A 13,366-nucleotide genomic window follows, 5' to 3' on the forward strand; every position below is an offset into this window, starting at 1 on the left:
ATAATATATAAGAGCACCTCGTAGGGTACGGTGTACTCATAAGTAACAACTCACCATGTTGATATATAAGAGCACCTCGTAGGGTACGGTGTACTCATAAGTAAACAACTCACCATGTTGATATATAAGAGCACCTCGTAGGGTACGGTGTACTCATAAGTAACAACTCACCATGTTGATATATAAGAGCACCTCGTAGGGTACGGTGTACTCATAAGTAACAACTCACCATGTTGATTTATAAGAGCACCTCGTAGGGTACGGTGTACTCATAAGTAACAACTCACCATGTTGATATATAAGAGCACCTCGTAGGGTACGGTGTACTCATAAGTAACAACTCACCATGTTGATATATAAGAGCACCTCGTAGGGTACGGTGTACTCATAAGTAAACAACTCACCATGTTGATATATAAGAGCACCTCGTAGGGTACGGTGTACTCATAAGTAAACAACTCACCATGTTGATATATAAGAGCACCTCGTAGGGTACGGTGTACTCATAAGTAACAACTCACCATGTTGATATATAAGAGCACCTCGTAGGGTACGGTGTACTCATAAGTAAACAACTCACCATGTTGATATATAAGAGCACCTCGTAGGGTACGGTGTACTCATAAGTAAACAACTCACCATGTTGATATATAAGAGCACCTCGTAGGGTACGGTGTACTCATAAGTAACAACTCACCATGTTGATATATAAGAGCACCTCGTAGGGTACGGTGTACTCATAAGTAACAACTCACCATGTTGATATATAAGAGCACCTCGTAGGGTACGGTGTACTCATAAGTAACAACTCACCATGTTGATATATAAGAGCACCTCGTAGGGTACGGTGTACTCATAAGTAAACAACTCACCATGTTGATATATAAGAGCACCTCGTAGGGTACGGTGTACTCATAAGTAACAACTCACCATGTTGATATATAAGAGCACCTCGTAGGGTACGGTGTACTCATAAGTAACAACTCACCATGTTGATATATAAGAGCACCTCGTAGGGTACGGTGTACTCATAAGTAAACAACTCACCATGTTGATATATAAGAGCACCTCGTAGGGTACGGTGTACTCATAAGTAACAACTCACCATGTTGATATATAAGAGCACCTCGTAGGGTATGGTGTACTCATAAGTAACAACTCACCATGTTGATATATAAGAGCACCTCGTAGGGTACGGTGTACTCATAAGTAACAACTCACCATGTTGATATATAAGAGCACCTCGTAGGGTACGGTGTACTCATAAGTAAACAACTCACCATGTTGATATATAAGAGCACCTCGTAGGGTACGGTGTACTCATAAGTAAACAACTCACCATGTTGATATATAAGAGCACCTCGTAGGGTACGGTGTACTCATAAGTAACAACTCACCATGTTGATATATAAGAGCACCTCGTAGGGTACGGTGTACTCATAAGTAACAACTCACCATGTTGATATATAAGAGCACCTCGTAGGGTACGGTGTACTCATAAGTAACAACTCACCATGTTGATATATAAGAGCACCTCGTAGGGTACGGTGTACTCATAAGTAACAACTCACCATGTTGATATATAAGAGCACCTCGTAGGGTACGGTGTACTCATAAGTAACAACTCACCATGTTGATATATAAGAGCACCTCGTAGGGTACGGTGTACTCATAAGTAAACAACTCACCATGTTGATATATAAGAGCACCTCGTAGGGTACGGTGTACTCATAAGTAACAACTCACCATGTTGATATATAAGAGCACCTCGTAGGGTACGGTGTACTCATAAGTAACAACTCACCATGTTGATATATAAGAGCACCTCGTAGGGTACGGTGTACTCATAAGTAACAACTCACCATGTTGATATATAAGAGCACCTCGTAGGGTACGGTGTACTCATAAGTAACAACTCACCATGTTGATATATAAGAGCACCTCGTAGGGTATGGTGTACTCATAAGTAACAACTCACCATGTTGATATATAAGAGCACCTCGTAGGGTACGGTGTACTCATAAGTAAACAACTCACCATGTTGATATATAAGAGCACCTCGTAGGGTACGGTGTACTCATAAGTAAACAACTCACCATGTTGATATATAAGAGCACCTCGTAGGGTACGGTGTACTCATAAGTAACAACTCACCATGTTGATATATAAGAGCACCTCGTAGGGTACGGTGTACTCATAAGTAACAACTCACCATGTTGATATATAAGAGCACCTCGTAGGGTACGGTGTACTCATAAGTAACAACTCACCATGTTGATATATAAGAGCACCTCGTAGGGTACGGTGTACTCATAAGTAAACAACTCACCATGTTCGGAAGGCCTTGCATCCCCAATTGCACCTACATGAACAAAAACAAAGTTCCAAGAGTCAGTTCACTTAAACCTCCCCTCATTTTGCTATACTTTCAAAGGTAAATAGAGAACTCTTACTTGCACGTATGTGTTTTCCAAGTGAGGTTATCAGACCCTCAATCTTCAGGAGCTTTGATTCTATTTCATCATGTCGACAGAAAGCTGAGTGGAGAAAGAGAGAGGGAGAGAGAGAATGAGGGAGAGAGAGAAAGAGAGGGAGAGAGAGAGAAAAAGAAAGAGAGAGAGAGAGAGAAAGAGAGGGAGAGAGAGAGAAAAAGAAAGAGAGAGAGAGAGAAAGAGAGGGAGAGAGAGAGAAAAAGAAAGAGAGAAAGAGAGGGAGAGAGAGAAAAAAAAGAGAGAGAGAGAGAAAGAGGGAGAGAGAGAGAAAGAAAGAGAGAGAGAAAAAGAAAGAGAGAGAGAGAAAGAGGGAGAGAGAGAGAAAGAAAGAGAGAGAGAGAAAGAGAGGGAGAGAGAGAGAAAGAAAGAGAGAGAGAGAAAGAGGGAGAGAGAGAGAAAAAGAAATAGAGAGAGAAAGAAAGAAAGGGAGAGAGAGAGAAAAAGAAAGAGAGAGAAAAAGAAAGAGAGGGAGGGAGAGATGAACAGAGCAAAGTACAGAGAGATCCTTGATGAAAACCTACTCCAGAGCACTCAGGACCTCAGACTGGAGCGAAGGTTCACCTTCCAACAGGACAATGACCCTAAGCCCACAGCCAAGGCAACGCAGAAGTGGCTTCGGGACAAGTCTCTGAATGTCCTTGAGTGGCCCAACCAGAGCCCGGACTGAGCCACTCAAGGACATCTCTGGAGGGACCTGAAAATAGCTGTGCAGCGACACTCCCCATCCAACCTGACAGAGCTTGAGAGGATCTGCAGAGAAGAATGGGAGAAACTCCCCAAATACAGGTGTGCCAAACTTGTAGACTCATACCCAAGAAGAATCAATGCTGTAATCGCTGCCAAAGGTGCTTCAACAAAGTACTGAGTAAAGGGTCTGAATAATTATGTAAATGTATTATTTAAGTTTTTTTATTTCTAAAATCCTGTTTTTCCTTTGTCATTATGGGGTTTTGTGTGTAGATTGATGAGGGAAAAACAATTTAATCAATTTTTAGTAATAAGTCCGTGACGTAACAAAATGTGGAAAAAGTCAAGGGGTCTGAATACTTTCTGAATGCACCGCACCGTATCTACAGCCACTGGGTTTAATGCACACAGCCTTTCCTGACACTGCCGGTCCTGACACAGCCGGTCCTGACACAGCCGGTCCTGACACAGCCGGTCCTGTACAGCCGGTCCTGACACAGCCGGTCCTGTACAGCCGGTCCTGACACAGCCGGTCCTGACACAGCCGGTCCTGACACAGCCGGTCCTGACACAGCCGGTCCTGTACAGCCGGTCCTGACACAGCCGGTCCTGACACAGCCGGTCCTGTACAGCCGGTCCTGACACAGCCGGTCCTGACACTGCCGGTCCTGACACAGCCGGTCCTGACACAGCCGGTCCTGACACAGCCGGTCCTGTACAGCCGGTCCTGACACAGCCGGTCCTGACACAGCCGGTCCTGACACTGCCGGTCCTGACACAGCCGGTCCTGACACAGCCGGTCCTGACACTGCCGGTCCTGACACAGCCGGTCCTGACACAGCCGGTCCTGACACAGCCGGTCCTGACACTGCCGGTCCTGACACAGCCGGTCCTGACACAGCCGGTCCTGACACAGCCGGTCCTGTACAGCTGGTCAAGTTATAGATACATGCTGCCTTGAAGAGACCAAGATGCTGTCTACCTCGCTTTCAAACCATGGTGTATGAAAAGTGGAGCAAACTGAAGATATATGTCTTTTCAAATTAAGGCTACAGCATAATTAGGACAACCAGATCCACTTCCTATCATATACAGCAAGACCTGTATCTACATATATGATAATATTGGATCAGTTTAGTTGATCTATATATTGAATCCCTAAGACCAGGTTCTGTATACATACTGCCTTTCCTCAGGCCAGGCAGGAAGGAGGACTCGACCACGCGGTCGTTGAGAGGTTGGGCCATGCGGTAATCATTCCACAGGGTCCTATTGTCCATGTCCATCAGAGTGCTTTCCAACTTCCTGATCTGGGCGAGGGGAGAGGAGAGGAGAAGAGGAGAGCAGAGGAGGAGAGGAGAGGAGAGGAGAGCAGAGGAGAGCAGAGGAGAGCAGAGGAGAGGAGAGGATAGGAGAGGAGTGGAGAGGAGAGGAGAGGAGAGGAGAGGAGAGGAGAGGAGAGGAGGAGGAGAGGAGAGGAGGAGGGAGAGAGAGAGGAGAGAGGAGAAGGGAGAAGAGGAGAGGAGAGGAGAGGAGGAGAGGAGAGGAGAGCAGAGCAGAGCAGAGCAGAGGAGAGAGAGAGGAGAGGAGAGGAGAGGAGAGAAGAGAGCAGAGGGGAGAGCAGAGGAGAGGAGAGGAGGAGAGAGAGAGGAGAGGAGAGGAGAGAGGAGAGGGAGAGGAGAAGAGAGGAGAAGAGAGGGAGAGGAGAAGGAGAGGAGAGGAGGAGGAGAGGAGAGGAGGAGAGGAGAGGAGAGGAGAGGAGCAGAGGAGCAGAGGAGCAGGAGAGGAGAGGAGAGGAGAGGAGAGGAGGGAGGGAGAGGAGAGGAGAGGAGAGGAGAGGGAGTGGAGGAGGAGAGGAGAGGAGAGCAGAGGAGAGGAGAGGAGAGAGGAGAGGAGTGGAGAGGAGAGGAGAGGAGAGGAGAGGAGTGGAGAGAGGAGAGAGGAGGAGAGGAGGGAGTGGAGGAGGAGAGGAGAGGAGAGGAGAGGAGAGGAGAGGAGGAGAGAGGAGAGCAGTGGAGAGCAGAGCAGAGCAGAGGAGAGAGAGAGAAGAGAAGAGAAGAGAAGAGAGAGAGAGAAGAGAAGAGAGGAAGAGGGAGAGGGAGAGGAGAGAGAGAGGAGAGGAGAGGAGAGGAGAGGGAGAGGAGAGAGGAGAGGAGAGGAGAGGAGAGGAGAGGAGAGGAGAGGAGAGGAGAGGAGAGGAGAGAAAATAATTAATGAACGAATCAATCAAATTAATAAATGGATGAATAAATGGATGAATAAATGGATGAATAAATGGATGAGTAAATGATTGAATGTTCCACATGGTTGTTTATCAGCATTTCATGGAGGCTTGGTGCAGAGTGTAAGAGTTCACTTCCAATTTTTTGAGAATTCAAAAATGTATTTACACATCAGCAGGTTTGTGAGAGAGAGAGAGCAGGGTTACCTGGTTGTGAGAGAGGGTGATGGGTGTGTCAAACACGGTCCACAGGATGCTCTCGTAACAGGGAGGGGTGGTGAGAGAGCCCTGGTACCTGAAGAAATGGTTCAGGTTCTCAGGTAGCATGGAGCGCACGTTGAGGGTGGATATGTTCAGGGACTGGCCTGTAACAACAACACAAGAAGTGAAGAAAGAAAATGAGCATCAAACAATTGATGTTGAGATGTGTCTGTTACTTGAACTCTGTGAAGCATTTATTTGGGCTCTAATCTGAGGTGCAGTTAACTGTAATGAACTTTTCCTCTGCAGCAGATGTAACTCTGGGTCTTCCTTTCCTGTGGCGGTCCTCATGAGAGCCAGTTTCATCATAGCGTTTGATGGTTTTGCGACTGCACTTGAAGAAACTTGAAAAGTTCTTGACGTTTTCCGCATTGACTGACCTTCATGTCTTATACTAATGATGGACTGTCATTTCTCTTTGCTTATTTGAGCTGTTCTTGCCATAATATGGACTTGGTCTTCTGTATACCACCCCTACCTTGTCATAACACAATTGATTGGCTCAAACGCATTAAGAAGGAAAGAAATTCCACAAATTCCACAAATAAATCCCACCTGTTAATTTAAATGCATTCCAGGTGACTACCTCATGAAGCTGGTTGAGAGAATGCCAAGAGTGTGCAAAGACGTCATCAAGGCAAAGGGTGGCTACTTTGAAGAATCTCAAATATAACACTTAGATTTGTTTAACACTTTTTTGGTTACTACATGATTCCATATGTGTCATTTCATAGTTTTGACGTCTTCATTATTATTCCACAATGTAGAAATTAGACTGGTACTGTATATACATTCAAAACTAATGTTATTAATGTAGATAGATTCAGTAATATTCAGTAATATTCTAAAGAAAACCCAAATCACCTGTGTACTTGACTTTTTCCAGGTTGTTGATGAAATCGCTGTAGTAGGTGTTCTCAAAATGTCCGTCCTGTAACGGAAATACACAAACAGGAATGTGATGGATTCTGTATTGCTAGGCTACATCATGTTGCTAGGCTACATCATGTTGTCCTTGACACACATTGGCTAAGAAGCAGAAACATGGCTGACTGGCAACGAGGACACAGGAGAGAATTCGTTAGGTTGTTGACGAAATCGCTGTAGTTGGTGTCGATTAGCCTCGTACGAACCATCCTGATGTCGTTCTCACATTCTGTATTCGTGTTGGGAGAGTTCAGTATGGTTCGTGCTCGGCTAGGTGTCGATCAAACTAACTGCTAAAATTTCTTGGCAGAACAAAGCCAGACAACCACACATTGGCTAAAGCAGAGGCAAGATGGCAACATGGCTACAGGAGAGATAGACAGACTGGTTACAGGAGAGATAAACAGACCGTCAACGTGGCTACAGGAGAGATAAACAGACTGGCAATATGACTACAGGAGAGATAAACAGACTGGCAATATGACTACAGGAGAGATAAACAGACTGGCAACATGACTACAGGAGAGATAAACAGACTGGCAACATGGATACAGGAGAGATAAACAGACTGGCAACATGACTACAGGAGAGATAAACAGACTGGCAACATGACTACAGGAGAGATAAACAGACTGGCAACATGGATACAGGAGAGATAAACAGACTGGCAACATGACAACAGGAGAGAAACAGACTGGCAACATGACTACAAGAGAGATAAACAGACTGGCAACATGACTACAGGAGAGATAAACAGACTGGCAACATGACTACAGGAGAGATAAACAGACTGGCAACATGGATACAGGAGAGATAAACAGACTGGCAACATGGCTACAAGAGAGATAAACAGACTGGCAACATGACTACAGGAGAGATAAACAGACCGTCAACGTGGCTACAGGAGAGAAACAGACTGGCAACATGACAACAGGAGAGATAAACAGACTGGCAATATGACTACAGGAGAGATAAACAGACTGGCAACATGACTACAGGAGAGATAAACAGACCGTCAACGTGGCTACAGGAGAGAAACAGACTGGCAACATGACAACAGGAGAGATAAACAGACTGGCAATATGACTACAGGAGAGATAAACAGACTGGCAATATGACTACAGGAGAGATAAACAGACTGGCAACATGACTACAAGAGAGATAAACAGACTGGCAACATGACTACAGGAGAGATAAACAGACTGGCAACATGACTACAGGAGAGAAACAGACTGGCAACATGACAACAGGAGAGAAACAGACTGGCAACATGGCTACAGGAGAGATAAACAGACTGGCAACATGGCTACAGGAGAGAAACAGACTGGCAACATGGCTACAGGAGAGATAAACAGACTGGCAACATGGCTACAAGAGAGATAAACAGACTGGCAACATGACTACAGGAGAGATAAACAGACTGGCAACATGACTACAGGTTGGGGGCTTTCATCAAGGTGTTTCTGTAGGTTGGGGGGCTTTCATCAAGGTGTTTCTGTAGGTTGGGGGCTTTCATCAAGGTGTTTCTGTAGGTTGGGGGGCTTTCATCAAGGTGTTTCTGTAGGTTGGGGGCTTTCATCAAGGTGTTTCTGTAGTGTTTCTGTAGGTTGGGGGCTTTCATCAAGGTGTTTCTGTAGGTTGGGGGGCTTTCATCAAGGTGTTTCTGTAGGTTGGGGGGCTTTCATCAAGGTGTTTCTGTAGGTTGGGGGCTTTCATCAAGGTGTTTCTGTAGGTTGGGGGGCTTTCATCAAGGTGTTTCTGTAGGTTGGGGGGCTTTCATCAAGGTGTTTCTGTAGGTTGGGGGCTTTCATCAAGGTGTTTCTGTAGGTTGGGGGCTTTCATCAAGGTGTTTCTGTAGGTTGGCTTTCATCAAGGTGTTTCTGTAGGTTGGGGGCTTTCATCAAGGTGTTTCTGTAGGTTGGGGGCTTTCATCAAGGTGTTTCTGTAGGTTGGGGGCTTTCATCAAGGTGTTTCTGTAGGTTGGGGGCTTTCATCAAGGTGTTTCTGTAGGTTGGGGGCTTTCATCAAGGTGTTTCTGTAGGTTGGGGGGTTGGGGGCTTTCATCAAGGTGTTTCTGTAGGTTGGGGGCTTTCATCAAGGTGTTTCTGTAGGTTGGGGGCTTTCATCAAGGTGTTTCTGTAGGTTGGGGGGCTTTCATCAAGGTGTTTCTGTAGGTTGGGGGCTTTCATCAATGTGTTTCTGTAGGTTGGGGGCTTTCATCAAGGTGTTTCTGTAGGTTGGGGGGCTTTCATCAAGGTGTTTCTGTAGGTTGGGGGCTTTCATCAAGGTGTTTCTGTAGGTTGGGGGCTTTCATCAAGGTGTTTCTGTAGGTTGGGGGGCTTTCATCAAGGTGTTTCTGTAGGTTGGGGGGCTTTCATCAAGGTGTTTCTGTAGGTTGGGGGGCTTTCATCAAGGTGTTTCTGTAGGTTGGGGGCTTTCATCAAGGTGTTTCTGTAGGTTGGGGGGCTTTCATCAAGGTGTTTCTGTAGGTTGGGGGCTTTCATCAAGGTGTTTCTATAGGTTGGGGTCTTTCATCAAGGTGTTTCTGTAGGTTGGGGGCTTTCATCAAGGTGTTTCTGTAGGTTGGGGTCTTTCATCAAGGTGTTTCTGTAGGTTGGGGGCTTTCATCAAGGTGTTTCTATAGGTTGGGGTCTTTCATCAAGGTGTTTCTGTAGGTTGGGGGGCTTTCATCAAGGTGTTTCTGTAGGTTGGGGGCTTTCATCAAGGTGTTTCTGTAGGTTGGGGGGCTTTCATCAAGGTGTTTCTGTAGGTTGGGGGGCTTTCATCAAGGTGTTTCTGTAGGTTGGGGGCTTTCATCAAGGTGTTTCTGTAGGTTGGGGGCTTTCATCAAGGTGTTTCTGTAGGTTGGGGGCTTTCATCAAGGTGTTTCTGTAGGTTGGGGGGCTTTCATCAAGGTGTTTCTGTAGGTTGGGGGCTTTCATCAAGGTGTTTCTGTAGGTTGGGGGCTTTCATCAAGGTGTTTCTGTAGGTTGGGGGGCTTTCATCAAGGTGTTTCTGTAGGTTGGGGGGCTTTCATCAAGGTGTTTCTGTAGGTTGGGGGCTTTCATCAAGGTGTTTCTGTAGGTTGGGGGGCTTTCATCAAGGTGTTACGTCGTCTCCAGGTTATTGAACACACAGCACATATCAGCCTGGGATATCAACCAATCAGAGTTGGTCATAGTGGGAGTGACCATAGAATTATATGGGAGTGACCTCACTGAGTAAAGTATTTGTCATCAGGATATGTCCTTTGCTAGCAAAAACAATCCCCCTGGTCGTCACTAGTTAACACAGCCACAAATGTCATAAATATGGCTAAACCCCACCCATTCTCTTTGCACAATTGACCTTATTAAAATGTGTTTTTAAAACAAACCCTAACTAATGAAGCCCAAGTTTGAGGAGATGGTCCACCAGAACAGGGCATTTGGGCCGAAGTGTCTGGGAATGAGATTAGATGTGATGTGACTAACGTGCCTTCCCTTTCACAGCATGTCCCCCTTTATAAATCACATGTAAACACTTGAAGTCGGAAGTTTACATACACTTAGGTTGGAGTCATTAAAACAACCTTTTTCAACCACTCCACAAATGTCTTGTTAACAAACTATAGTTTTGGCAAGTTGGTTAGGACATCTACTTTGTGCACGACACAAGTCATTTTTCCAACAACTGTTTACAGACAGATTATTTAACTTATAATTCACTGTATCACAATTCCAGTGGGTCAGAAGTTTACATACACTAAGTTGACTGTGCCTTTAAACAGCTTGGAACATTCCAGAAAATGATGTCATGGCTTTAGAAGCTTCTGTTAGGCTAATTGACATCGCTTGAGTCAATTGGAGGTGTACCTGTGGATATATTTCAAGGGCTACCTTCAAACTCACTGCCTCTTTGCTTGACATCATGGGAAAATCAAAAGAAATCAGCCAAGACCTCAGAAAAAAAATTGCAGACCTCCACAAGTCTGGTTCATCCTTGGGAGCAATCCCAACCATGAAGCACGGGGGTGGCAGCATCATGTTGTGGGGATGCTTTGCTGCAGGAGGTACTGGTGCACTTCACAAAATAAATGGCATCAAGAGGGAGGAAAATGATGTGTATATATTGAAGCAACATCTCAAGACATCAGTCAGGAAGTTAAAGCTTGGTCGCAAATGGGTCTTCCAAATGGACAATGACACCAAGCATACTTTAAAAGTTGAGGCAAAATGGCTCAAAGACAACAAAGTCAAGGTATTGGGGTGGCCAGCACAAAGCCCTGACCTCAATCCTATAGAAAATTTGTGGGCAGAACTGAAAAAGCGTGTGCGAGCAAGGAGGCCTTACAAACCTGACTCAGTTACACCAGCTCTGTCAGGAGGAATGGGCCAAAATTCACCCAACTTATTGTGGGAAGCTACCCGAAACATTTGACCCAAACTAAACAATAAAGAGGCAATGCTACCAAATACTAATTGAGTGTATGTAAACTTCTGACCCACTGGGAATGTGATGAAAGAAGTAAAAGCTGAAATAAATAAATCTCTACTATTATTCTGACATTTCACATTTTTAAAATAAAGTGGTGATCCTAACTGACCTAAGACAGGGAATTTTTACTAGGATTAAATGTCAGGAATGTGAAAAACTGAGTTTAAATGTATTTGGCTAAGGTAAACTTCCGACTTCAACTGTATATCACATTCGACATAGATGATTATGTCACACAGTTATGCCACATTTATGACATACGGTTATAGATGCTTTGTAATACATTTATGTGGTGCTTATGAAGGCATTATGAAGGCATTATGAAGGCTTTATGAAGGCTTTATGAAGGCTTTATGAAGGCTTTATGAAGGCATTATGAAGGCATTATGAAGGCATTATGAAGGCTTTATGAAGGCATTATGAAGGCATTATGAAGGCATTATGAAGGCTTTATGAAGGCTTTATGATGGCATTATGAAGGCATTATGAAAGCTTTATGAAGGCAGTATGAAGGCATTATGAAGGCATTATGAAGGCATTATGAAGGCTTTATGAAGGCTTTATGAAGGCATTATGAAGGCATTATGAAGGCTTTATGAAGGCATTATGAAGGCAGTATGAAGGCATTATGAAGGCATTATGAAGGCATTATGAAGGCTTTATGAAGGCTTTATGAAGGCATTATGAAGGCATTATGAAGGCTTTATGAAGGCATTATGAAGGCATTATGAAGGCATTATGAAGGCTTTATGAAGGCTTTATGAAGGCTTTATGAAGGCTTTATGAAGGCATTATGATGGCATTATGAAGGCTTTATGAAGGCATTATGAAGGCATTATGAAGGCTTTATGAAGGCATTATGAAGGCATTATGAAGGCATTATGAAGGCATTATGAAGGCTTTGTGAAGGCATTATGAAGGCTTTATGAAGGCTTTATGAAGGCTTTATGAAGGCATTATGAAGGCATTATGAAGGCTTTATGAAGGCATTATGAAGGCATTATGAAGGCTTTGTGAAGGCATTATGAAGGCTTTATGAAGGCTTTATGAAGGCATTATGAAGGCATTATGAAGGCATTATGAAGGCTTTATGAAGGCATTATGAAGGCTTTATGAAGGCTTTATGAAGGCATTATGAAGGCATTATGAAGGCATTATGAAGGCATTATGAAGGCATTATGAAGGCTTTATGAAGGCATTATGAAGGCTTTATGAAGGCTTTATGAAGGCATTATGAAGGCATTATGAAGGCTTTATGAAGGCTTTATGAAGGCATTATGAAGGCATTATGAAGGCATTATGAAGGCATTATGAAGGCAGTATGAAGGCTTTATGAAGGCATTATGAAGGCATTATGAAGGCATTATGAAGGCTTTATGAAGGCTTTATGAAGGCTTTATGAAGGCTTTATGAAGGCATTATGAAGGCATTATGAAGGCATTATGAAGGCATTATGAAGGCATTATGAAGGCATTATGAAGGCAGTATGAAGGCATTATGAAGGCTTTATGAAGGCAGTATGAAGGCATTATGAAGGCTTTATGAAGGCTTTATGAAGCCTTTATTAGCTGAACGCCATTTAAAGCGGGACCTAAATAATAAGAAGAAGAAGAATAAGTAAAAGAAGAAGATGGAGAACCAGATCTCAGATCTCCAGATCTCACCTCGAAGAAGAAGGCTAGAACTGCCAGTCCGTCGGGCTTGTCGCTGGCCTCTTGAAAGCTCTTGTACTTATCAGAGTTATAATGGACAACGTGGAGCTGCAAACACAGAGGACAATGAAAACAAATACATTGTTCACGAGGAATAATTGGGACCAGAAATCTACCCAGACATTTCTAACACACAGGCCCATTTTTTTGGTTCTCGAGGCCCACATCATTAGTCAAATAATGATAATTTTGCTCAAAACCCCCAGTTTAGACAGGCCTCCTAGGCTACAAATTAGTCATGTCCTAATTGACCTATGACCTCATTGTTTATCAATTTCTGAACCTGTCGGAAGGGAACCAACCATATACAATGTTTATGCAGCAAAATTATTTAAAAATGTTAAATTAATTTATTTAATTAATTAATTAAATTATTATTATTATTATTATAAATAATAATAATTATTATTATTTAATTAATTAAATTAATTTAAAAATTATTTTATTTTTTAGCAATTATTCAGTTTGTGAAAATCTGACTAAAAACGAATCTGTACTTTATCAATACAACAACTCAAGAAGATCCACTTGTCATGGCTAGAGGGTGAGAAAGCAGCCCAAGGCCGGCAACGTTCGACAACTTTAGTACA

The 13,366-nt window shown here is 43.7% G+C and overlaps 1 protein-coding gene across 5 annotated transcripts in view; it reads right to left on the minus strand.

Annotated features, from left to right (window-relative positions):
* The window catches only part of LOC118380382 (carbonic anhydrase 6-like), a 34,987-nt gene that overhangs the window by 2,972 nt on the left and 18,649 nt on the right, over positions 1-13,366 (minus strand). For all 5 annotated transcript variants that reach the window (XR_008082211.1, XR_008082210.1, XM_052481360.1 and 2 more), the window contains exons 4-9: positions 12,729-12,824; positions 6,526-6,592; positions 5,608-5,765; positions 4,363-4,489; positions 2,454-2,537; positions 2,330-2,362 (exon numbers count right to left, since the gene is read on the minus strand). Coding sequence is in view for 3 of the 5 variants with exons in the window: in XM_052481360.1 (XP_052337320.1) it covers positions 2,330-2,362; positions 2,454-2,537; positions 4,363-4,489; positions 5,608-5,765; positions 6,526-6,592; positions 12,729-12,824 (565 nt within the window). In the remaining 2 variants the exon portion in view is untranslated. The remainder of the gene's footprint in view (positions 1-2,329; positions 2,363-2,453; positions 2,538-4,362; positions 4,490-5,607; positions 5,766-6,525; positions 6,593-12,728; positions 12,825-13,366) is intronic.

The sequence above is a fragment of the Oncorhynchus keta genome, chromosome 27, assembly GCF_023373465.1.
Source record: "Oncorhynchus keta strain PuntledgeMale-10-30-2019 chromosome 27, Oket_V2, whole genome shotgun sequence".
Taxonomy (NCBI): Eukaryota; Metazoa; Chordata; class Actinopteri; order Salmoniformes; family Salmonidae; genus Oncorhynchus; species Oncorhynchus keta.